General features: G+C 41.2%; 2 protein-coding genes across 6 annotated transcripts in view; one reads left to right on the forward strand and one right to left on the reverse strand.

The window, feature by feature from the left end:
• The window catches only part of fam184ab (family with sequence similarity 184 member Ab), a 162,828-nt gene extending 137,651 nt beyond the window's left edge, over positions 1–25,177 (forward strand). For all 5 annotated transcript variants that reach the window (XM_067984673.1, XM_067984674.1, XM_067984676.1 and 2 more), the window contains one exon: positions 24,517–25,177. In XM_067984673.1, coding sequence (XP_067840774.1) covers positions 24,517–24,604 — 88 coding nt within the window. In that variant the 3' untranslated portion in view covers positions 24,605–25,177. The remainder of the gene's footprint in view (positions 1–24,516) is intronic.
• Positions 25,178–26,398: 1,221 nt separating this feature from the next.
• Positions 26,399–27,538, reverse strand: part of LOC137322167 (G-protein coupled receptor family C group 6 member A-like) — a 34,680-nt gene continuing 33,540 nt past the window's right edge. The window contains exon 6 of the mRNA XM_067985282.1: positions 26,399–27,504. Within this exon, the coding sequence (XP_067841383.1) occupies positions 26,399–27,504 (1,106 nt within the window). The remainder of the gene's footprint in view (positions 27,505–27,538) is intronic.

The raw sequence follows: 27,538 nt of genomic DNA on the forward strand, positions 1-27,538 counted from the left end.
CAAGTCTTTAGGATGGGTCAATTATCGATTTCAAGCTCACATTTTTGCAATTAAAGCATGCTTTCTGTGCTCTGCAATTTATGCTTGAATTTGAAATTAACTTAATGACTGCCTTCTAGCAGATGTGCAGGCCTCATTAATATTGTTACTTCAATAGCCTAATGGGTACCACATTTAATTTTAAATTAATTTGTTATAAGCTGTTATTTCAACAGTCCTGATCAATTGTTTGTGCTGATTTCTTTTCCTCTTTAATTTTGTCAGGGCCTTCTTCTGTAATTTACCTCCATTGCTTTAAAAAGAGCTAGTTATACTGGTTAGGATTACAGTGTAATGAATTAGCATAAATTGTGTTGGTACTGTTTTATGAATTTGAAATAATTTTCCATTTTGTAAGATACACTTACCATTTTTTTAGAAAAGCCCTTTTGTTACTAAGCAGGACTTAAATGTTCAATGAAGAGAGCACACTGGAATTTTTAACCTTCTGAAAGCTGTTTTGTCATTTTATCCATATTGATGCTCATAATCTATGCAGCATTTTAAATAGTAAAAGTAATAAATAGATTGACATTGTCTCATAGTGTTTCAGTATTCACTTCAAATAAATTTTCACAAAATAGCATGCAAAACCAGAATAATTGCTCATGCTGATAAAAATCTCACTGGGGTCAAAATGCACTGTAAAGATAACTTTTCATTTGTTCCCTCGTGATGGAGCCTAGCCCACTGAATTTGCGGCATGTGCTGTGCATGGTTTTCCAACCATAAAGGTCAGAAAATCATGTGCTGTGTCAACCAGAATTTCCAGCTCCAATGTTCCCCACCAGGAATGCAAAATGGAAAATTACTCTTTTTCCATCCCACCCCCCACCACCACTGCCCCTCCAGATCCCCGATCACCAAAGAGACCCCGGGCTCCGATTTCCCCTCTGCTCCTGATGCGATGCCCTACACGACCCCCGGCTCCAACCACCCTGATCCCCAGCACTGACTCCCGCCACCGATCTCCGACCCACGTCCCAACTAGTGACCCAGATCCCAATCCGCAAACCAGGCCCCAACCCCCAGCTATTTGGCCCCCTGATCCCCACCCCCCAGATCCATTTACTTGAGGGCCGCTGCGATGCTAGTAGCAGCCCGATTTTTCACTACTCTTCACCAGCGTGCTGTTGCACAGCGCCGGCTCCTTTATAACATGGTCCAATATCTGGGGAACCTCAAGCCTCACCATGCTGGCACTGTGAATGTATCCTGAGCCCTTCGCTGGGTCACTGCCTTTTATTTAGATTCAAATTTACCCCGCAGAACCAAGGTGGATTATTAAAAAAATTAAAACAGTGACTGTTAAAGATTAATTTAGTTTAGACAGTTCAACCAAGTTGGCAGTAGAATTGTGTTCCAAGTGTAAAACCATCCCAAATTTGTACCTAAGTTGGCATTCACAGTTTCAGTTAAGGGCCAGGTGTGAACAGAAGTAATATTGGGTATTGGGTTGTAATGAGAGCTAAGAGCTTAGCTACATTCTTTAGTCAACATATATAACTCAACATTTTTTCAGCCTGCATCTCAGCATCGATAATACTGTCACTGCAAGGAAGGTAAAAAATGTTGCCTCTTTCAATACCGTCACCCAGACTAAATAAGCACCAAGTAATTGTAAACTGAGGTTTCATGCACCATAGCTACTTGCATCATAGTTTAATTTGCTGATTCAATGCATATAGCGAAACATGCCATACAACCAGCATAAATATGAGTACAGCCAAACTTGGGAGAGGCCACTTTAGAAATAAAATGCACAATACTTGGTGAGTCAGTGAGTTCGTGGCACTCACACATTGTTACCATTGAGTGTTAATGAGTTTCATGTGTGACTTGTCACTTGGTTAATTCAAAGTCTCAACTAGGACTTTGAGAAAGAGCCTGTCATTGTTTGTCTGTTGTTTTTCCAGCAGGAAGGATGGCTACTTGAAGGTGTGTAGCAGAGAATAACATAGACAGATATGAGTTAATGGGTCTCTTATCAGAGAATGGTTGGTGCATAATATTGCAAGAAGGGAGAAAGTAACACAAATAAATCAGATTTGTTTTTAAGAGGATCCCTATTACCTTTTAAGTATGTAGGCTGCATAGAACTTCCAGATAACTAGCAGACTAGATTCATAATGTTCTCCTTCCTATCTTCAATGGAAAGTGTGGCTATTTTGACTGCTCAGATGGCTTACTTTTAGAGAAAAGTAATGGGTTAAAACAAAGACAATGGAAGATATAAACAGTTGAACACCTCACAATGAATACATTACCTGCAAAGCCTCCTTCTCTTTTAAAAATGAGTGAATGACGCCGGGCTTGTTCCCATATATATTCTGATGGAAGTTTTTTTTTCGAAACTGGAATATAAGATATGTAGTGCACATTCTAAATTTTATTTTGGGTTCCAAGTCATTTACTCATATTAATTTTATTGTACATCAATTGTTAACTATTGTGTATAGCCCAGTAGCTTATACCTCTACTCTGTCATTAAAGCTACAGTTTCCAATTTTTTTTTGTCACTTTCAACTTAATTCCATAAATTTAAAATCAAGTGATTGCTTTATAATCTCGCCAAATTAAAAATGACCATCAGAAACTAGATTGCTGCAACAGATTGTAAATAATTTGTAAAAGTTTATATGAATTATTTATAATTGTACAGGAGCTGCTACACCAATTGTTTAAGATTTACATATAATTACATATATTACTATATTTAAAAGCAGAAAATGAAAGCTTGCAGCTTTATTTGAAAGCATTTGTATGCATGCTTTCACTTTGTTTATTTTTCATTTTATATTTATTCTTTGTCATCGATTGTATTTATGGATTTGTTTCTGTTTTAAGTTGTTAATTTCTTGTCATCTGGGCTTTAGTTGTGATGACTTATATCTGTATTTTGCTTTGTTTAGTAGCTACTACTTGATGTAAAGCATGCATTTTTTAAAGTATACATTTTTTATTTTAATAAATACATTTTGCAGACCAGCTGGTGTTTTGGTTCTGTACTTATGCCTGAAGCATGTTAACCAAAGCATGTTGGTGCCACTACTGAAACATTATTTACACTCCTTTGTGCTATGAAGAGGTTTTAAACTGATCTGCATGTTATCTTTTGTTTTGGGTTCTTGTGTTGTATTTTGTGCAAGTTTTCTGTGTTTTAAATTTATGATTCAGTTCACAAAAGAATTGTGGTGCCTTGTTTTACTGATTTGTAATTTGCAGTACTTCTTTTCCCATTATCACATAGTAATTAACTCACAGAAACAGTTTGGTCCAACCAGACTGTGTTGGTGTTTCTCCTCCACACAAGCAATAACGCTAACCCATGGGCTGCTCTGTTCCCATATCCCTTTATTCCCCTTTCCTTCAACCTAACCCATTATTAAATATTGACTTGGTCTCTGTTTCGAACTCCGTAAATGCATTCCATAGCATCGCAATCCTCTGTTTAAAAAATAAGAAAAGCTTTTTCCTGCATTCTGTCCTTAATCTCTTACATTTAATCATATCTATGTCCCCTCATTCTAGACCCCTCAATCACTGGAAACAATGGAGTAGAAATTTATCTTGGGCGGTGTCGCAAAACGGGTGGTATTGCTTTGGATGCAGTTATACACCTCGCCCGATCCCATTGAAGCGGTAGCACTCTTCCCTCTGAGTCAGAATGTTGTGGGTTTAAGCCCACTTCCGAGACTTGTGCAGTTCTAGGCTGACACTTCAGTGCAGTACTGAGGGAGTGCTGCATTGTCAGAGGTGCCGTCTTTCAGGTGAGATGTTAAACAGATAACGCCTAAGACTGACGTAAAAGTTCTTGTGATCCTTCAGGAGGCAATTCAAAGAAAAGCAGGGAAGATTTTCTGGTGTCCTGGCTAGCATTTATCCTTCAACCAACATCACTAAAACGGATTATCTGCTCATTTATCTCTGTGGGACCTTGCTGTGTGCAATTTGGCTGCTGTGTTTCCCTACATTACAACAGTGACAACACTTCAAAAGGTTATTAATTGGCTATAAAGTACTTTGAGACATCCCGAGGAGAAAGGTGCGATATAAATGCAAGATCTCTTCCTTTCCCTACATCATCAGTTTTCTTCCCCATTGGGAGCATTTCAGGATGACCTGTTCCTGCCAGGTTGGTTTTCAGGTTCACCTTGATAATTTAGAACAAACGCATTTGTATCTCCATCTAATGTGTAGTTTACTGACTTTGCCCTCCTGACAGGAACAAATCACCCACTTAATTCATAAGGTACAGTGTCTCCTAGATCAGTGAATGCTTATACCATTAGATGCTTAGATGAAAATAAGAATTCTTGTGGCCAGAAGAGAGAAAAGAGACTTCAAACCCATCTAGGTGGGCTGGATTCAAACTCAGATTCTGTAACCAGAACCCCTCGAGTGACTTGTTCAAGAGCAATATACCATGAGAAGGCCGGGAGAAGAATTTGAAAGGTTTTTTATATATAAGGTTTTCTTTCTTCTCCCTCAACCAACTTTCAGGCATTTTATAGGTTTATTTCTCACATTGGCATCTTCATCATTCTGTGCTTGTTTATTTATCAAGGATGAGAAAAGATCATCATCTATGAGGGGTTGGAGAAGAATTTTTGCCCCAGAAGAGGTAGCCAATTCATGAGTCCTCTGTCAAAAATTCTTCTCAAACCCCTCATAGATGATAAGGCAAGCCCCAGGAGGCCCTATACCCATAAATTACTATCCAGAATGATTTTTCTTTTTCTTCCATATGACACGGTGATCCCTTTTTCCAGAAGTCCATCTACAGTCTGTTTGATGAACTGTAAAGAATCAGCCATTACTACCTGCTCTGGTATCCTGTTGCATGTGTCGATCATTCACTGGAGAACTTAAACTTCTTGCTATTCCTATCACCTCAAACATACATCAGCCCAAAGTCGGGGTGAGAAGGGGCGCATCCCAGTGTAAGTGCCAAGATGTGTCCAACTGTGACCCCGCTAAAGTTTGCAGGGTCAGGGGGATATCTCGCAATTAAAATGCTTTCAATGGGAAAAGTGCATATCTGGGGCACCCCACACCAGAAATATGTTCTAGTTGTCTCCACAGATCCCTTTGTAAGGGGGCCACCACAAAATGATTATTTAAAAATAAAATTAATCTTCAGAGGTCCAGACCACAATCCCAACCTGGACCCCAGATGGGCCCCATTTCTGCTGGTGGTCAGGGAGGTACATCTGGTCTGACCCAATGAACCTCCGTTGGCTATATGCCAGGTCTCATTGAAGGCCCTGAGCTCGGAACTCCTACCAAAAGGGAGTTCCCTGCCTTAGCCCCACCCCGTTCCCATACAATTTGGTCATGTTTGCGATGGACAAAGACACTGCCTTCAACAGGTCATTGCGGAAACTTCAGTACAGGACTAAGACCCACATTTCCAGATCCCAGCCTAGTTTCCGATCATCCTGCCAAAGTTATGAACATAAGAACATAAGAAATAGGAGCAGGAGTAGGCCAATCGGCCCCTCGAGCCTGCTCCGCCATTCAATGAGATCATGGCTGATCTGATCCTAACCTCAAATTTAAATTCATGTCCAATTTCCTGCCCGCTCCCCGTAACCCCTAATTCCCTTTACTTCCAGGAAACTGTCTATTTCTGTTTTAAATTTATTTAATGATGTAGCTTCCACAGCTTCCTGGGGCAGCAAATTCCACAGACCTACTACCCTCTGAGTGAAGAAGTTTCTCCTCATCTCAGTTTTGAAAGAGCAGCCCCTTATTCTAAGATTATGCCCCCTAGTTCTAGTTTCACCCATCCTTGGGAACATCCTTACCGCATCTACCCGATCAAGTCCCTTCACAATCTTATATGTTTCAATAGGATCACCTCTCATTCTTCTGAACTCCAATGAGTAGAGTCCCAATCTACTCAACCTCTCCTCATATGTCCACCCCCTCATCCCCGGGATTAACCGAGTGAACCTTCTTTGTACTGCCTCGAGAGCAAGTATGTCTTTTCTTAAGTATGGACACCAAAACCGTATGCAGTATTCCAGGTGCGGTCTCACCAATACCTTATATAACGGCAGCAATACCTCCCTGTTTTTATATTCTATCCCCCTAGCAATAAAAGCCAACATTCCGTTGGCCTTCTTGATCACCTGCTGCACCTGCATACTAACTTTTTGATTTTCTTGCACTAGGACCCCCAGATCCCTTTGTACTGCAGTACTTTCCAGTTTCTCACCATTAAGATAATAACTTGCTCTCTGATTTTTCCTGCCAAAGTGCATAACCTCACATTTTCCAATATTGTATTGCATCTGCCAAATCTCCGCCCACTCACCCAGCCTGTCTATATCCCCTTGTAGGTTTTTTATGTCCTCCTCATGCTCTACTTTCCCTCCCATCTTTGTATCATCTGCAAACTTTGATATGTTACACTCGGTCCCCTCCTCCAAATCGTTAATATAGATTGTAAAGAGTTGGGGACCCAGCACCGACCCCTGTGGAACACCACTGGCTAATGGTTGCCAGTCCGAGAACGAACCATTTATCCCAACTCTCTGCTTCCTGTTAGATAACCAATCCTCCACCCATGCCAGAATATTACCCCCAATCCAGTGATTGTTTATCTTGAGCAATAATCTTTTATGTGGCACCTTGTCGAATGCCTTCTGGAAGTCTAAATACACTACGTCCACTGGTTCCCCTTTATCCACCCTGTACGTTATGTCCTCAAAGAACTCAAGCAAATTTGTCAGACATGACTTCCCCTTCACAAAGCCATGGTGGAAGTCCGTCAGAATGGATGCAGATTTATGGTGCTGCTATCTACTTTTATGTTGTCCTTATCTCCAATTATCTTAAATACACTGCTCCATTGCAAAACAAAGTTTTGTCAATGTGTAATCATTTTGTTAGAATTCCTCAGTTTAATTTTTGGAAAGTTGCTCATTGCTTTAGAGTGCTTTGAAATTCTGTAACTGCTGAAAATCTTTTCCGCTGTTGTGTCCGACTCAATCTTGATTTTTCAGCCTGTGGAATCTGTCAACAGATTGAGGAAGGGACACTATAAACATTTTGTTATGCCAAAGGACATTAGTAGCACAAGGCAGATGGGTTGTACAATTCAAATCGCATATTTTCAGGGCCATTCATTCTTGCAAAATAAATCTAATGGGAAGGTTAAATTGAACGATGAATCAGAATCTCATCAAGGCCCACAGCTGCTCCTATCTCATCACCCTGAACAGCGGACAGCAAGCATACTTCCAAAAGCAAACACCTTGCCAAAAGAACCAGCATAACTGATGCTTATGTTAAACACAAGAAAAGGCTAAACCATATTTATGGCATTGTATTAACTGGTATCTTGACGATCAAGATATTGGCCCCAGTTTGGGATCTGATTGGTGAATCTCAGCGAACTCTTTCTACCATTTCTTTCCTTATATAAGCATACACACACACACACACACACACACACTGCAGTTTTCCTCAAGAGGGTAGCTGTTACCAAGCTTCTTGTTATCAGAGTTTGTACTTTTCAATAGGAAGTACAAATTGGCTACCTCTACCTCAGCAAAAAAGGTAGAAACTAGGGTAAGACTGATAGACAAAATGCTAAATATTTTGAGTGAAATGTAAGTCATTCTGGCAGCTTCCCCTCTTCTCCACAACTTATCTGTTGCAGGGCATCATTCTCAGCTGAGTTCAAGAAAACCAGATGCCAGTTGCATCACCAAGCTAATGACATCATGCCTTATTTACATCTCAAAACAATTCTGGGAAACTGAGCAGAAAGCCACACGGTTTCATTATGGCGTATGAAGGCTTAAAGGGTTAAATTATGAGGACAGGTTGCATAAACTTGGTTTGTATTCCCTTGTGTTTAGCAGATTGAAGTGTGGTCTAATTGAGGTCTTTAAAATGATAAAGGGATTCAATAGGGTAGATACACAGAAATAATTTCCTCTGGTGGGGGAATCCAGAACAAGGGAGCAAAATCTTCAAATTAGAGCTATACCATTTAGGAGCAAAATCAGGAAGCATGTTTTCACACCACCATCATCATCATCATCATCATCAGTCGACTATCATTGGAGCTCATGTGATTGTCCTCCACACCTCTTTGTTCATTACGCATGATGGTAATTCTTCTATGGAATTTCTCTATCCCATGCAAGTTAAGTATTCTACTTAATTCTAGGCCGACCTCTCTTTGTTTCCATGTTTTGGTTCCCAGAATGATAGTTCTGAAACCAGTTCCTCTATTGCTCTAAAGGAATGGCCAGCAAGTTTCAGCCTTCTATATTTTATTACTGTTGTTATTCGGTCTACGTTTCCATCTCATTGGGGATGTGGTCTTTACAGCAGACATATAAGGCTTTTCTCAATAGTCTTGTGTAAGTGCCATCTAGTTTCTTTTCCAGTTTCTTAGTAAACTATCCCAAGTGTCAGCGCCATATTTCAACATTGGCTCCACTGTGCTTCTGAATATTTTGATCTTTCCTATCCAGTTCTTTGCATTTCCATACTCTATTAATTTGGTTGAAAGCTAACCAAGCCTCACCTATTCTAGAGTTGATATCCTTTTCAGTTGTTCTAATCCATGATCCCAAGCATTTGCAGCCGTTAACTTCCTTTAATACTTCATTTTGCATAGCTCTCAATTCTCTTGTTTTTTTATTGATGTTTAGCATCGTACATTTCTCTCCATTCATTTGAAGACCAACTTTTCATACAAAGGGTATCGGAAATCTGGACCTATCTTTTCCCAAAAGGCTGTGGATGCTGAATCAATTGAAATTTTCCAGTTTGAGGTTGATAGATTTTTGTGGGTAATGGTATCAAAGGATATGGAGCAGAGGCAGGTAAGTGGCGTTGAGGTACATATCAGCCATGAACAAATTGAATGGCTGAACAGACTCAAAGAGCTTGTGGATTGGGGATCCCTATTGGACCACTGATTTCCTGGTTTGTGAAAGAGCTGTGGAAAATTACTGTGTTGTAAATGTTAATTCACCCCTCCTCCCCACCATCATCACCACTCTTCTAGGAGTATAGTTAAAGGAATGGTGGGGTCGATTAGGGACAAAGAAGCAAATCTTATTGTGGAGGCAAACAGCATGACTGAGGTACTGAATGAGTACTTTGCATCTGCCTTCGCAAAAGAAAAGGATGAAATTAATGTTGCAGTAGAGGAGAAAGGAATAGAGATATTGGATAGTATAAAAATATATGAAAAGGAGGTGCTACATAAATTGGCATCACTCAAAGTTAACAAGTCACCTGGTCCAGATGGGATGCATCCTAGGTTGCTGAGAGAAGCAAGGGTGGAGATAGCAGAAGCTCTGACCACAATCTTTCAATCCTCCTTGAATATGGGAGTGTTACCAGAGGACTGGAGGATTACAAATGTTACACCCCTATTCAAAAAAGAGGGAGTGTGATAAATCTGGTAACTACAGGCCGATTCGTTTAACGTCAGTGATTATTGTCAAGGACAAAATTAGTTCTTACAAGAGAAGCATGGGTTAATAAGTGACAGCCAGCATGGATTTGTTAAAGGCGAATCGTGTCTGACTAACCTGATTGTGTTCTTTGATGAAGTATCAGAGAGGTTTAATGAGGGTAATGCAGTAGATGTATATATGGACTTTCAAAAGGCATTTGGTAAAGTACCACATAACAGACTTACTTGGAAAATAGAAGCACATGGGATTAAAGAGATGGTGGTAGAGAGTGGTGGTGAATGGATATTTTTCTGACTGGAGAGAAGGATGTAGCGGGGTACCCCAGGGATTGGTATTAGGACCATTGCTTTTCTTGTTATATATAAATGATCTGGACTTGGGAATGGTGAGTACAATTTCAAAGTTTGCGGATGATACAAAACTTGGCAATGTAGTAAGTAGTGAGGAGGATAGTAGCAGACGTCAGGAAGACGTAGACAGATTGGTGAAAGGGGCAGGCACGTGGCGGATGCAATTTAGTGTGGATAAGTGTGAAGTGATGCACTTTAGGAGGAACAACATGAAGAGCCAGTATAATCTAAATGGTACTATTTTGAGGGGGTGCATAAGCAGACAGTCCTGGGGATGCATATTCACTAATCTTTGAAGGTGGCAGGGCAAGTTGATAAGGCAGTTAAGAAAGTGTATGGGTTAGTTGGCTTTGTAAATAGGGTCATTGAATACAAAAACAAGGAAGTCACGATAAACCTTTACAAATCATTGGTTCGGCCTCAGCTGGAGTATTGTGCACATGTCTGGGCACCACACTTTAAGAAGGATGTCAAGGCCTTGGAGAGGGTACAGAGGAAGTTTACCAGGATGATACCAGAGTTGAGGGACTTCAGTTATGTGAAGGGATTGGAGAAGCTGGGATTGTTCTCCTTAGAGCAGAGAAGGTTAAGGCTAGACCTAATATAGGTATTCAAAATAATAAGGGGTTCTAATGGGGCAAATAGGGAGAAACTGTTTCCTCTGACAAGTGGGTTGGTAACTAGAGGTCATAGATTTAAAACAATTGGCAAAAGAACTAGAGGGGAAATGAGAGGAAATTTTTTTCACACTGCGGGTTGTTAAAATCTGGAATGCACTTACTGAAAGGGTGGTGGAAGTAGATTCCATAAGAACTTTCAAAAGGCAATTGAACTTTCAAAAGGCAATTGGACATTTTTTATTCATTCATGGAATGTGGGCGTCGCTGGCAAGGCCAGCATTTATTGCCCATCCCTAATTGCCCTTGAGAAGGTGGTGGTGAGCTGCCTTCTTGAACCGCTGCAGTCTGTGTACTTGAGGACTAATTTGCAGGGTTATGGAGAAAAAGCTGGGGTGTGGGACCAAATTGAACAGATCTTTCACAGAGCTGGCACAAGCACGACAGGCCAAATTGCCTCCTTCTGTGCTGTAAGATTCTATGATTCTAAGGCAGCTCTCAAGCATTCAGCCTTATTTGGCACGAAGACCAATCTGTACTTTTGTCCCATGAGTTCTAACTGACCCAGGTGTCATCTTTCTACCCTGCTCCTGACATAAAAGGCACAACATAAATTCCACTCATTGAAAATCAAGAAGACTCTAGTACCATGTTGACAGGGCTAAGTATCAGGCTATCACCCCCAACCATATGCATTTTGTGACTCCAGTGTTGAAACCTGTTAATATCATGTTGGCTGATTAAGTTTATTAATTGTTGAGGCAAGAGTCCTCAACATAGTTTGTGCCTAAGTCTATTTAGGCAGTCGGTATTCGCGGAGTAACCTCACTTGAAGGTGCTACTTGAAGTTATCTTGAGCAGCTACTTGCAGCAATGTGCACAGCTTCACCAAATTCACTACTTTGTCTTTTATATGTGCTCATCTCTCTGGATCTGTTCAGAAACTCAGCAAAGCTTGCTGTGAGGTATTTCAATGGGAGAGAGCATGTGGAATGTGAAAAAATAAGTAGAAAGGTAGTAACTCACTATTAGTTGCTGCATTCATCATTTTATGAATTAAGATTACAGTCTGTATAGTCACTGCCACTCTTGCCTATGGACTTGTCTCTGGAACATTTGGTTGAAGATGTTTCCTCAGGTACTTGTGTCCCTGTTTTTAGCGTTTTTCAGATGTTGTATGGACCAAAAATGCTTTCCAGTTTATATAATGCTTTCATATTGCATTTTGTTACTCTTTAAACTATCATTAATGTTTCTTACAACAGTTAACAGGTTGGCTTTAAATTAGTGCATCTTTCCCCACTTTTTAAATTTTCTCCACTCCCCTTATTTCGGTTCGATCTATTATGTACTGTGCACTAAGGATTATGCAGATAATTTCTTCCCAGGCCAGTGTTAAATGTACTGTTAAGCAGCCAATAGAAGGTACATGGGAATAGCCTGAACTCAGTTACCCATTTGATTTTCCCTTGCTTGAAATTGCAGTAATGCATTTCATTAATGTGCTTGGTGTAGATTTGATTTATGTAGCAGAAGCCATATTTTCTTATCCTTCCTGTCATAGAAGTGAAAGGATCTTGTGGTATTATTGCTGAACTTAATGTTAAGTTGTCTCATACAGTTAAAATAATTAGGACTTAAGGAGACAATATTGTGGGATACAGTAAAGGAAGGTGATAGGGGTTTTTTGTCAGAAATTCACATTATTAGGACAACGTGTCACTGATTTTCCAAGCTGCAGTGCTACCTTGGACTATGAAGTATAATTTCATTTGGAGAATGATGGCTATAACATGAACGGTAAGTAATGAATCAGTAAACCAAAAGGGAAACTGCAGATGCAGGAAATTTGAAATAAAACAGCATACGTTTTTTTTACTCGTTCATGGGATGTGGGCGTCGCTGGCGAGGCCGGCATTTATTGCCCATCCCTAATTGTCCTTGAGAAGGTGGTGGTGAGCCGCTGCCTTGAACCGCTGCAGTCCGTGTGGTGAAGGTTCTCCCACAGTGCTGTTAGAAAGGGAGATCCGGGATTTTGACCCAGCGACGATGAAGGAACGGCGATATATTTCCAAGTCGGGATGGTGTGTGACTTGGAGGGGAACGTGCAGGTGGTGTTGTTCCCATGTGCCTGTTGCTCTTGTCCTTCTAGGTGGTAGAGGTCGTGGGTTTGGGAGGTGCTGTCGAAGAAGCCTCAGCAAGTTGCTGCAGTGCATCCTGTGGATGGTACACGCTGCAGCCACAGTGCGCTGGTGGTGAAGAGAGTGAATGTTTAGGGAGCTGGATGGGGTGCCAATCAAGCGGGCTGCTTTGTCCTGGATGGTGTCGAGCTTCGTGGAGCTGCACTCATCCAGGCAAGTGGAGAATATTCCATCACACTCCTGACTTGTGCCTTGTAGATGGTGGAAAGGCTTTGGGGAGTCAGGAGGTGAGTCACTCACCACAGAATACCCAGCCTCTGACCTACTCTTGTAGCCACCGTATTTATATGGCTGGTCCAGTTAAGATTCTGGTCAATGGTGACCCCCAGGATGTTGATGGTGGGGGATTCAGCGATGGTAATGCCGTTGAATGTCAAGGGGAGGCGGTTCGACTCTCTCTTGTTGGAGATGGTCATTGCCTGGCACTTGTCTGACGCGAATGTTACTTGCCACTTATCAGCCCAAGCCTGAATGTTGTCCAGGTCTTGCTGCATGCGGGCTCGGATTGCTTCATTATTTGAGGGGTTGCGAATGGAACTGAACACTGTGCAATCATCAGCGAACATCCCCATTTCTGACCTTATGATGGAGGGAAGGTCATTGATGAAGCAGCTGAAGATGGTTGGGCCTAGGACACTGCCCTGAGGAACTCCCGCAGCAATGCCCTGGGACTGAGATGCTTGGCCTCCAACAACCACTACCATGTTCCTTTGTGCTAGGTATGCCTCCAGCCACTGGAGAGTTTTCCCCCTGATTCCCATTGACTTCAATTTTACTAGAACTCCTAGTGAAATACGTAAAGAAAAAGATAGGCTATGATATTTTGGGTGTGTATCCTTCATCAGGACTGAAGCAGTAAAGATAAACAAGCATGTTAGTGATAAGAGGAAAAAAAGGGAGGAAGGAGGAGAGAATCAACAGATACACCAATCGCTATGGGGGAGTTTATTGCAAGGGGGTTGGAGTATAAGAGTAAGGAGGTCTTGCTGCAATTATATAGTGCTCTGGTGAGACCTCACCTGGAGTACTGTGTACAGTTCTGGTCTAAGGAAGGATATACTTGCCTTAGAGGGGGTGCAACGAAGGTTCACTAGATTAATTCCTGGGATGAGAGGGTTGTGCTATGAGGAGAGATTGAGTAGAATGGGCCTATATTCTCTGGAGTTTAGAAGAATGAGAGGTGATCTCATTGAAAAGTATAACATTCTTAGAGGGCTTGACAGGGTAGATGCTGAGAGGCTATTTCTCCTGGCTGGAGAGTCTAGAACCAGGGGTCACAATCTCAAGATTGGCGATTGACCATTTAGGACCGAGATGAGGAAACATTTCTTCATTCAGAGGGTTGTGAATCTCTACCCTAGAGGGCTGTGGATGCTCAGTCGTTGAGTATATTCAAGATAGGTTTATATATTCAGGATAGATTTATAGATACTAAGGGAATCAAGCGATATGGGGATAGGGCGGGAAAGTGGAGTTAGGTCGACGATCAGCCATGATCTTATTGAAAGGTGGAGCAGGCTCAAGGGGCCGTATGGCCTACTCCTGCTCCTGTTTCTTATGTTCTTATCATAGATAGAATCATAGAATGGTTACAGAACGGAAGGAGGCCATTCTGCCCATCGAGTCCGTGCCGGCTCTCTGCAAGAGCAATCCAACTAGTCCCACTCCCCCGCCCTATCCCCGTAACCCTGCAAATTTTTTCCCTTAAAGTACTTATCCAATTCCCTTTTGAAAGCCACAATTGAATCTGCCTCCATGACTCCCTCAGGCAGCACATTCCAGATCATAACCACTCGCTGTGTAAAAAAGTTTTTTCTCATGTTGCCTTCGATTCTTTTGCCAATCACCTTAAATCTATGTCCTCTGGTTCTTGACCCCTCCACCAATGGAAACAGTTTCTTTCTATCTACTTTGTCTCGACCCTTCATGATTTTGAATACCTCTATCAAATCTCCTCTCAACCTTCTCTGCTCTAAGTAGAACAACCTCATCTCCTCCAGTCTATGCACGTAACTGAAGTTCCTCATCCCTGGAATCATTCTAGTAAATCTCCTCTGCACCCTCTCTAAGGCCTTCACATCCTTCCTAAAGTGTGGTGCACAGAACTGGACACAATACTCCAGTTGTGGCCGAACCAGTATTTTATAAAGGTTCATCATAACCTCCTTCCTTTTGTACTCTATGCCTCTATTTATAAAGCCCAGGATCCTGTATGCATAACCGCTTTCTCAACCTGCCCTGCCACCTTTAACAATTTGTGCACATATACCCCGCATATATTGCCTCTCCTTGTTCTTCCTACTGAAGTGTAGCACTTCACATTTTTCTGCGCTGATTTTCATCAGCCACGTGTCCACCAATTCCACCAGCCTGTCTATGTCCTCCTGAAGTCTGTTAGTATCCTCCACACTGTATACCTCCCTCCAGTCCAAAAAACAACCATTCACCACTACTCTCTGTTTCCTATTACTTAGCCAATTTCATATCCATGCTGCTTCTGCCCCCTTTATTCCATGGGCTTTAACTTTGATGACAAGCCTATTATGCGGCACTTTATCAAACACCTTTTGGAAGTCCATCTATACCACATTAACTGCATTGCCTCATCGATCCTCTCTGTTACCTTATCAAAAAACACAATCAAGTTGGTTAAACACGATTAGCCTTTAACAAATCCTTGCTGGCTTTCCTTTATTAATTCCTGTTAATTTTGTCCTGGATTACAGTTTCTACAAGTTTCCCCACTACCTAGGTTAAACTGACTGGCCTATAGTTGCTGGGTTTATCCTTACACTCTTTTTTGAACAAGGGTGTAACATTTGCAATTCTCCAGTCCTCTGGCACCACTCCCATATCTAGGGATGATTGGAAGATTATGGCCAGTACCTCCGCAATTTCCACTCTTGCTTCCCTCAGCAAACTAGGATGCATCCCATCTGGACCGGGTGACTTATCTAATTTGAGTACAGCTATCCTTTCTATTACATCCTCTTTATCAATTTTTAGTCTGTCTACTATCTCAACTACCTCTTCACTTACTGTGACTTTGGCAGCATATAAGCATAAGAAATAGGAGCAGCAGTAGGCCACACGGCCACTCGAACCTGCTGCACCATTCAATCAGATCATGGCTGATCTTCAACCTCAACTCCATTTTCTTGCCCGATCCCCATATCCCTTGATTCCCCTGGAGTCCAAAAATCTATCTATCTCAGCCGTGAATATACTCAACGACTCAGCATCTATAGCCCTCTGGGGTAGAGGATTCCAAAGATTCACAATCCTGAGTGAAGAAATTCCTCCTCTTAAATGGCCGGCCCCTTATCCTGTGACGATGTCCTCTAGTTCTAGACTCTCCAGCCAGGGGAAACAACCTCTCAGCCTCTACCTTGTCAAGCCCCCTCAGAATCTTTTATGTTTCAATGAGATCACCTCTCATTCTTCTAAATTCCAGAGAATATGGGCCCATTCTACTCAACCTCGCCTCATAGGACAACTCTCTCATCCCAGGAATCAATCTAGTGAACCTTCATTGCACCGCCTCTAAGGCAAATATATCCTTCCTTAGATAAGGAGACCAAAACTGTACACAGCACTCCAGGTGAGGACTCACCAAAGCCCTGTACAATTGTTGTAAGACTTCCTTACTCTTGTACTCCAACCCCCTTGCAATAAAGGCCATCATGCCATTTGCCTTCCTAATTGCTTGCTGTACCTGCCTGCTAACTTTTTGTGTACCAGAGCACCCAAGTCTCTCTGGACACCAACATTTAATAGTTTCTCACCATTTAAAAAAATATTCTGTTTTACTATTCTTCCTACCAAAGTGAATAACCTCACATTTGCCCACATTATACTCCATCTGCCACCACCTTGCCTACTCACTTAATCTGTCTATATCCCTTTGCAGACTCTTTGTGTCCTCCTCAGAGCTTACTTTCCCACCTAGCTTTGTATCGTCAGCAAACTTAGATACGTTACACTCGGTCCCTTCATCCAAGTCATTAATATAGATTGTAAATAGTTGAGGCCCAAGCACCGATCCTTGTGGCACCCCACTAGTTACAACTTGCCAACCTGAAAATGACCCGTTTATCCCTACTCTCTGTTTTCTTTCCATTAACTAATCCTCTATCCATGCTAATATGTTACCCCGAACCCCATGAGCCCTTATCTTGTATAACAACCTTTTATGTGGCACCTTATCGAATGCCTTTTGAAAATTCAAATATATTATATCCACTGGTTCCCCTTTATCTATCCTGCTAGTTACATCCTCAAAAAACTCTAAGAAATGTGTCAAACTTGATTTCCCTTTTATAAAACCATGTTGACTTTGCTTAATCATATTATGATGTTCTAAGTGCTCTGATACCACTTCCTTATTAATGGAGCATTTTCCCAACGACTGATGTCAGGCTAACTGGCCTGTAGTTCCCTGTTTTCTCTCTCCCTCCTTTCTTGAATAGCACAGTTACATTTGCTACCTTCCAATCCACTGGGATCATTCTAGAATCTAGGGAATTTTGGAAGATCAGAACCAATGCATCCACTATCTCTGTAGCCACCTCTTTTAGAACCCTCGGATGTAGGCCATCAGGTCCAGGGGATTTATCGGCTTTTCGTAGTTTCTCAAGTTTTTTTTCTCTACTGATATTAATTACTTTGAGTTCCCCACTCTCATTAGCCCCTTGGTTCCCCACTATTTCTGGTATGCTTTTTGTGTCTTCTATTGTGAAGACAGATACAAAATATTTGTTTAATGCATCTGCCACTTCCTGATTCCCCATTATAATTTCTCCTGTCTCAGCCTCTAGGGGACCAATGTTTACTTTTGCTATTCTCTTCCTTTTTATATACCGGAAAAGCTCTTACAATTCATTTTTATATTTCTTGCTAGTTTACTTTCATATTCTATTTTCTCTCATCAATTTTTTGGTTGTCCTTTGCTGGTTAAAACTCTCCCAATCCTCAGGCTTACTATTCTTCTTGGCAACATTATAGGCCTCTTCTTTTAATCTAATACTGTCCTTAACTTCTTTAGTTAGCCATGGGTCGATCACTTTTCCCGTGGCGTTTTTATTTCTCAATGGAATGTATATTTGTTGAGAATATTGAAATATTTCTTTAAATGTTTGCCATTGCTTTTCAACCGTCATGCCCTTTAATTTAATTTCCCAACCTACCTTAGCCAACTCGCCCCTCAAAACTATGTAATTGGCTTTATTTAAGTTTAAGACTCTAGTTTCTTCCTTGGTAAAGACAAATGCAAAGTACTTATTTAGTACCTCAGCCAAGCCCTCTGCTTCCATGCGTAAATCTCCTGTTTGGTCCGTAATCAGTCCCACCCCTCCTCTTACTACCCGTTTACTGTTTACATGCCTATAGAAGTCTTTTGGATTCCCTTTTATTTTAGCTGCCAGTCTATTCTCATACTCTCTCTTTGCCCTTCTTATTTCCTTTTTCGCCTCCCCTCTGAACTTTCTATATTCATCCTGGTTCTCACTTGTATTATCAACCTGACATCTGTCAAACGTCCCTTTTTTCTGCTTCACCTTACTCTCTACCTCTTTTGCCATCCAGGGAGCTCTGGTTTTAGTTGCCGTATCTTATGTGTTAATTGACCTTCAAACTGCTTAATAGAAGGCTTTTAGAAGATATAAAAGATCATCAGTGAGATGATGCAGAGATATAAAAAGGACAAATGGGTAGAGAAACGAAAGACTCAGAAACGGTCCACACAAGCAGACTGTGAGAAATGAAGGAACAATAGAGAAAGAAGAAAAAAATGTAAGTGCATTTAAAACAGAAAATGCAAACAAAGCATCTTTCAGTCATAAGAAGAGAAAACACATTCATACCACAAGCTCACCTCTGCTAGGACAGTGGTCTGATCAAGGGTTTCCACCTCAAATGTTGACCCATCTCGGCACCTCCTAGGCACTGACAGATCCTCTCCACGTCACAAGAACCTACTGCTGTGGTAAAAATGGAGGGTATAGTTATGGTCTGAAGTTTCTAACGTCAATGTGGTTCGGGGGGCGATCACTCAATTTAATTAATGGCGGCAGGTGCCCACCATGGGGAGAGACTGGAAACTGCAGGCTGAGGTTCCAGGTCCGGGGAGGAGCCCACTTCTACCGATTTGTGAGCTGGTATGCCTGGTTTTACGCGGCTGATGCTTTGCCAGGCCAAGGATGAGGGCAGTCTCAGCCTCACAGAATGGAGATGTTCAGTGAAGTAGTCAACTAACTTGCGTTTGAGAAGACCACACCGTGACCAGCAAATATAGTATACTAAATTGGAGCAAATACACAGTGAATTGCTATTTTAAATGGAAGGCGTATTCAGAGCTTTGGAAGGCGGTGTGAAAGGAAGTAAAAGGACAAAGGTTGCATCTCCTGTGGTTATATGGGAAGGTGCCAGGGGAAGGACAGTGAGAAGTAGGGGTGGTGAAGAGTGAACAATGGTCCCTCTAGAAAACAGAGAGGAGAATGGAGGGAAAAATGTGTTTGGTGGCAAAATTGGCAGAATATGGAGGCTAATTGAATGGAAGGTGAAGGCAAAGGGGGAACCTGCAGTTGCTAGAGGAGCAGTGTGGGATAAGAATAATTGATTATCCATCTCCTGATACTTTAAAGTTTCCCATTATATCTGTTTATCTTTTGATTTGAGTATAGCAAGAGTTATGGATTGCTAGCTTGAGTATGGCATTGGTTTTTGGTCATAGCCATGTGTGTATGGCTAATTGACTATTCTAAGGGTAAACAAACATAAATGAGCCTTCTATGAAGGGAATCATTGTAAGATGTGCTGGGGAAGTAGTGTTCTGTGTTGATATTGACTTGTATGGCCATGGAAAAGGTTTTAGGATCTTTTGCTGTCATTTGTCCATGATTTTTGTGGACTAATTTAATGGGTCTGAGGTGGAGAGACTCTCACTGATAAAGGAAATTACTTCAGCACACTTCTACTCAACATCAACAACAACAACAATAACAACAACATGCATTTATACAGCACCTTTAACATAGTAAAACGTCCCAAGGCGCTTCACAGGAGCGATTATGAAACAAAATTTGACACCAAGCCACATAAGGAGATATTAGGACAGGCGACCAAAAGCTTGGTCAAAGAGATAGGTTTTAAGGAGCGTATTAAAGGAGGAGAGAGAGAGGTAGAGAGGCGGAGGGGTTTAGGGAGGGAATTCCAGAACTTAGGACCTAGGCAGCTGAAGGCACGGTCACCAATGGTGGAGCGATTAAAATCGGGGATGCGCAAGAGACGAGAATTGGAGGGGCACATAGATCTCGGAGGGTTGTAAGGCTGGAGGAGGTTACAGAGATAGGGAGGGACATGGAGAGATTTGAAAACAAGGATGAGAATTTTAAAATTGAGGCATTCCCAGACCAGGAGCCAATGTAGGTCAGCGAGAACAATGGTGATGGGAGAATGGGATTTGGTGCGAGTTAGGATAGGGGGAGCAGAGTTTTGGATCTTAAGTTTATGGAGTATGGAAGATGAGAGGCTTGCTAGGAGAGCATTGGAATAGTCCAGTCTGGAGGTAACAAAGGCATGGATGAGGTTTCAGCAGCAGATGAGCTGAGGCAGGGGCGGAGACAGGCGATGTTATGGAGGTGGAAGTAGGTGGTCTTGGTGATGGAGCGGATAAGTGGTCAGAAGCTCATCTCATGGTCAAATAGGTTGCCAAGGTTGCGCAAATAGGATGCCAAGATTGCGAATTGTCTGGTTCAGCCTCAGACAGTGGCCAGGGAGAAGGGACGGAGTCAGTAGCTGGGAAACGGAGTTTGTGGCGGGGACTGAAGACAATGGCTTCGTTCTTCCCAATATTTAGTTGGAGGAAATTTTTGCTCATCCAGTACTGGATGCCGGACAAGCAGTGTGACAAATGAGAGAAAGTGGAGGGGTTGAGGGAGGTGGTTGTGAAGTAGAGCTTGGTGTCGTCAGCGTACATGTGGAATCTGACGTATTTTCGGAAGATGTCGCTGGGGGATAACATGTAAATGAGAAATAAGAGGTGGCCGAGGATAGATTCTTGGGGGACTCCAGAGGTAACAGTGCGGGACCAGGAAGAGAAGTCATTGCAGGTGTTTCACTGGCTATGACTGGAATGGAACCAGACAAGCGCAATCCCACCCAGCTGGATGACGGAGGAGAGGTTTTGGAGGAGGATGGTGTGGTCAACCGTGTCAAAGGCTGCAGTCAGGTCGAGTAGGATGAGGAGGGATAGTTTACCACGGTCATAGTCAGACAGGATGTCATTTGCAACTTTGATAAGGACTATTCCATTACTGTGACGGGGCGGAAACCTGTTTGGAGGGATTCAAACATGGAGTTGCGGGAAAGATGGGCACAGGTGGGCACAGTTGTTGCCTCCCAAATCTCTTCCCATCTTTCCCACAACTCCATGTTCAAGGACTTTGGAGAGGAAAGGGAGGTTGGAGTTGAGGCAGTAGTTTGCAAGGATAGGGGGGTTAAGGGTGTTTTTTTTTCAGGGGGGTGTGATGACGCCAGATTTGAAGGGGAGGGGGACAGTATCTGAGGAGAGGGAACCGTTAACAATATCAGCTAACAAGGGGGCTAGGAAGGGAAGTTGGGTGGTCAGCAGTTTAGGGGGAATATGGTCGAGGGAGCAGGAGGTGGGTCTCATGGTCAAGATGAGGTCGCAGAGAGCATGAGGGGAAATATAAGAGAAACTAGAGAAAGACCATACTCCTCAGTTTATAGGCATTTTGTTTGATGAGTACAGGGCTCAAATTGCCCCTTAGTTAAGAATCACTTACCTGCAGGGGAGTTCTCCTGGCCAATATTTATCTCTCAACCCACATCACTTAAAAAAAAGCAATTTAATTTCCCTACCTAACAGCATTGTAGGAGCACCTTCACCACAAGGACTGCAGTGGTTCAAGAAGAAGGCCGACTACCACCTTCTCAAGGGTAACTAAGGATGGGCAATAAATGCCGGCTTTGCCAGCGATGCCCATGTCCTGAGAATTAATTTTTTAAAACAAATTAGTCATTGCTGTGTATGATGTTTCTCTATATTACAATAGTGACTATACTTCAAAAACACTGAAGCATCTTGAGACATCATGAGGTCATGAAAGGCACTATATAACTGCAAGTTCTTTCTTTCTTTGGTTCGATAATGATCAGAGCTGAATTTATGAATACACAATACTGGCAGGGATCTTCCACTGACCATACATATCAGGAAACTGCCAGCACACTGCTTATGATTTTCTGTCCATTAATTTTAATGGATGGAAAAAATATGTGTAGCATCCCTGTGAATCCCCGTTATGTGTGGCCAGTGAGTGAGGCTCCCTGCTAATAACAGCCAATTTGGCCCTATGATGTTCAAACTTATGAAAGCAGTTGAAAAGTCAACCCTTGCATTCAACAGTTATCTCCTGGCAGAGAACTGAGCTGGTTCTCTGCAAATTGATGGCACAGTAGTTGACTCCGTTAGTCTGTGAAACTTAAAACTGTTTCCTTTTCTCGTGGTTCTTGTATCAGCTGACTGCATCTTATTTGGCATATGGATAGCACAGTTGTTAATATATTTCTTTGCTGCAAATTTATGAGTTTCACTTAAATCAGGAAATCGCAATGTTGAGGTTTTAGCCGTCATCTCATTCCATTAATAGGAGCTTTCTATATCGTTTAAACTGAAAGTTTATGCCAATTTAAGCAAATGTTTACCTCTTATAGGAACATGATCTTGGGTAAACCCATCACTAAACAAAAGGTTAGAAAAATTGGTTTGTAGAATACATTTCGGTGGGGGAGTGGGACTAGTTGGATTGCTCTTGCATAGAGCTGGCACGGACTCGATGGGCCGAATGGCCTCCTTCCATGCTGTAACCTTTCTGTGATTCTCTGCGTTACTTCCTGACAGGTAGGATCCACCGAGGAAAGTCAGAGCCCATTCTAATCATGCAATGGCCATACCCTAAACCAGCATGAGTGAGCATGAGCAGCTATTTGGGGCAATTTGCATGCTTTTAGCAAGTAGTAATCTGATTTAGATAGAATTACATAGAATGTACAGCACAGAAACAGGCCATTCGGCCAACTGGTCCATGTAGGTGTTTACGCTTCACATGAGCCTACTCCCACCCCTCTTCATCTAACCCTATTAGCATAACCTTCTATTCCTTTCTCCCTCATGTACTTATCCAGTTTCCCTTTAAATGCATCTATGCTATCTGCCCCAACTACTACTTGTGGTAGTGAGTTCCACATTCTAACCACTCTGAGTTTCTCCTGAATTCCCTATTGGATTTATTAGTGACTATCTTTTATTTATTGTCCCTTGTTTTGGTCTCCCCCACAAGTGGAAACATCTTCTCTACATCTACCTATTTAAACCCTTTCATAACCTTGATGACAAGAAGTTGAGTAGAATGGACCTATACTCTCTGGAGTTTAGAAGAATGAGAGGTGATCTCATTGAAAGATATAAGATTGAGGGGGCTTGACAGGGTAGATGCTGAGAGATTGTTTCCCCTGGCTGGAGAGTCTAGAAATAGGGGCCATAACCGCAGGAAACGGGGTCGGCCATTCAAGACTGAAATGAGGAGGAATTTCTTCATGCAAAGAGTTGTGAATCTTTGGAATTCTCTACCACAGAGGGCTGTGGATGCTGAGTCATTGAATATATTCAAGGTTGAGATGGATAGATTTTTGGACTCTAGGGGAATCAAGGGATATCTGGATCGGGCAGGAAAGTGGAGTTGAGGTTGAAGATAAGCCATGATCTTATTGTATGGCGGAGCAGGTTTGAGGGGCTGTATGGCCTACTCCTGCTCCTATTTCTTATGTTCTTATGTTCTATCAGGTCACCCCTCAGCCTTCTCTTTTCTAAAGAAAAGAGCCCCAGCCTGTTCAATCTGTCCTGATAGTTATAACCTTTCAGTTCTGGTATTCTCCTGGTAAATTTTTTTTGCACCTTCCCCAGTACCTCAATATCCTCTTTATAATATGGTGACCAGACAGTGCATAGTATTCCTTAAGTTTGGTCTAACCAAGGTTCTGCACACATTTAACATAACTTCCCTCCTTTTCACTTTTATTCCTCTAGAAATGAGCCTCAGTGCTTTGTTTGCTTTTTTATGGCCTTATTAACTTGCGTTGTTACTTTTAATGATTGTGTATCTGTACCCCGAGATCCCTTTGCTCCCCTACCCCATTTAGACTCTTATTTTCCAAGGAGTATGTGGCCTCCTTTTTCTTTGTACCAAAATGCAGTTCTCCTTGGTGCTGCTGTGCTGATACCTTGGTTGAACATCTAGGTTCTAAAACCCTAGCCATTTTTTTCACTACTTTGTATGTGGGGTTGAATGAATGTTCAATAACACACTTGTAGGAATGCTTTTCCTTATTCTTTCACCCCATGTGCAAAGCTACCTCGTAGCCTTGATTCTCTTTACACCATTACTTGGAGCTGCTTTGGTCTCCTTGTGTTTATGTTTTCATCATTGCTATAATTGAGGTCTCAATGTTGCTTTGTCCAGTCAAAGAAACAGATTCAGAATGAAGTCTTATAGACAAAACGTCGTTATTAGAATGCGGAAAGGCAACCTGATCAAAGTGATAAAACAATGTTCCAAATTTCTTGAAAGGACATTGTCCTCAATGTCACATTGTGAAATGGTTGCAGTTCCTATTTTTATGTGGAGATTGAACTTCTTTCAAAATAATGAGAAAGACTGTGCCAACGGAGGTGATTAATATGATCAGATGTCTATTGGACTTTCACTGTTAAGTGTGTTTTGCCTCATGAGTCATTGTTCAAACTTACAAAAATGGTTTCTCTCTCTTAATATAGCCCTCCACAGATGGAAACCACACCAGTCTCAGAGCCTTCACCTGATCCACAGCATGAGGAATGGTTTGCAAGATATTTTACTTTCTAAAACTAGCCAAACTCCTAATGGATCTTTAAAACCACATAGTTCTGCAGTATAAGCATGATGCTATAAAAATCCATTTTCAGCACGTTTGAATATATTTACTGTGATAAAACCTTTGAAAAAGGACCAGTTACAGCATTAACAGCGCTAATTGTGAGGAGTTGTGTTTTTCGCCTGGATCAGTTTGAAATGCCATCTATTCTTTAAAAAATCTATGTAATATATCCAACAACACAAGATGTATTTTTATTTTGTTTACCCATTTTAATTTTAGATTATGATTTTGGACTCCCTATTCCTCACACTGTTCCCCAGTAGCGAGTTTGAACAGGTGACCTTCTTCCAAGTCAGCCAAAAACACTTTTAAAAGGCTAATAGAGTGGCTCGCAGTGACTTGTCCTGTGATTATCTCTTGCCCCCTTTGGGAGAAAAGCCTAGTATCTGCTTGGCATCTCCCCAGTATGCATTTACCTTTTAAAATTACATATATAATTTCATGTACAAATGTGCAATATGTTGAAATAAAATGTATATGTGAAATATAATTTGTATTTTACCTTGGGATGTCTCATTGTCTGAAAGTTTATATTGATTGCTAAATAAACTTTTGTTCCTGTAATGTAGAAGTTTTTTTTGTTTTGTTCAGGAATATATTTAATACAAAATCAATTCATGAATTTACCATTAGCATTGCTTGACATTTGGATTTTATGCAGTGTTTGTTAATTCCAGTTCAATAGAGCAGATGCAATAATACGCTACTCAGAGTGCCATAAAAATGTGCTGCATATAAAATAAAGCAAAATCAAATATAACATTGTCAGAGCTAGGTAGGTGACCACTTAGATTCCTTGTAGGGTGAATAAACAATTTAACAACAAATGCATGTTGAGTCCTTTTCATTTATTTTGAAATACCACAGGCAGTCTTGGTTTCAGTCAGGTCCCAGAAGAAATACAATAATAGCCAATATACAAAGCCATTCTTATATGATTGTCATTTCAGTAGAAACCCGTTAAAATCTACTGGCTATAAGTCACCTTACTGTACTTACAGGATATCAAAAACATACACAAAAGCTGTGGCTTATGCACCAAATTTTACAATCAAACTTTTCCACCATGAGGAAATGATGCAGGTGAGCAAAGTATATTGTTTATAGCCCAGTTTGGTGGGTTTTGGGGAAACTATGCATGTACATAAAGATACCGTCACAATGTTGCTGACAGTTGGTCTCCTGTAGAAAACCTGTGACGTTGTGCCAATTCATTCTCCACAGTTGAAGGTTCTCTATACCTACTGTTTGGGATGCAAGTCAACAGTCTCTCTACTGCAGTATTTAACTTACTCAGACATTAATATCTCAAACAATCAGTTAATTTATCTGGAATGACTGAATTTTCTTTTCAGGGTTCCTAGGAGAATGCAATGTTGGCACTGAATGATACATCTCCAGAAAATATTATACTAAGCTGTCTTTTTCAGGACAATCAAACAAAAGAAAAGAAAAATGATACCCTTCAATTTATAGATATGGCTGAGCGTCACAAATGCCCAGAAGAACAATTATTTAATTTATATAATAACACCAGGGAATTGGCAAAATTGACATTAGAAATGACATGTTCTGTTTACCCCTGTAGTTTTTACATTGTAAATCCAATCTTTGTGAACTAAGGAAAAGCTCAAAAGAGATTTAACCTCCTGAAAATAGTAATCTATAGTAGATGAAAAATGGAGTATTTATTTCAAATTAATGTCCAGATGTCTGCACTACATGTATGATAAATTTAATATTTAGTAGCTGGCACGTCTTTTTCTAACAAAACTTTGAGTACGCCGAGGATTCTGCTCGCTTTGTAACGTATGGTTGTGTATATTTTGATAGGGAGTGGGAGAAGTTGGGGATACTAATGGCAAAGATCCCGGGGAACCTGTTTTATTGTTGGATCGTTGCTTGCCCCGCTGAGTTCCTTCCATCATATGTTTTGTAGTCTTGTAATTTTTGTGCAGAGTAATCCTATAGCTTTCTTCAGTGTTCTTTTTTTTCCTTAAACAAACTATATAACCAACTGGAATAAAATGGCAACATAAAATTCCATAATTTGAAGCTAAAATTGCAACAATTTCAATAGTTGGGACATACTTACTGCCCTGCAAGTTAATATTAATATATACTATTATGAAAGAAATCCACACTATTAGGTAAATAAGCATGCTGAACGTGATAAAACGAGCCTCATTGTAGTTTTCTGGCAACTTTCTTCCTTTGAAAGCAAACGTGAAGCACAAACATGCAAGAAGAGCTAGGTACCCTATCATTGCACCAAATGCAGTGTAGGAGCCTTCATTACATCTTAGGAATATCTTCTTAACGTCATAAATTTTCTCAGGCTGTGAACCTTTAAACACTTGCCACAATGTACAAATTATTACTTGGATTCCTGTTCCAACTAATATAATAAGCACTGGCTTGTGCAAATGCACCAGTTTTCCATGGATGCTGGGTTTAAATTTAAAAGCCAAAATGATCCTAAATGTTTTCACCAAAATACATGACATACAAAGTGTAAAACTTATGCCAAAGGCAGGCTGCCTGATTTTGCAGATACGATCCGTTGGTTCTGCAACAAAAAATCCAACGCTGCCGAAGCTAAGAACCAATGAGATTAGAATTACGTAACAGAGTTTCCCACCTGCAGCTTTTACAGCAGGTGTGTCCAAGTTCTTTGTAAAGATTACTGCCATTGTGAAAATTACCAGGACCCCGAATGCACTGATTGCAATGAGTGCAATAGCAAAGCTATCTGTCCATTGAAGAATCTCGATTGTTTTGTCAATGCATTTTATACTGTTCTCTGGAGACCATTGCTCCTTTGGGCATTTGTGACACTCAGCCATATCTATAATGGAAGGCACAAAGTCAGTTACAACAGT

This window comes from Heptranchias perlo, chromosome 5 (genome assembly GCF_035084215.1).
Source record: "Heptranchias perlo isolate sHepPer1 chromosome 5, sHepPer1.hap1, whole genome shotgun sequence".
NCBI classification, from domain to species: domain Eukaryota; kingdom Metazoa; phylum Chordata; class Chondrichthyes; order Hexanchiformes; family Hexanchidae; genus Heptranchias; species Heptranchias perlo.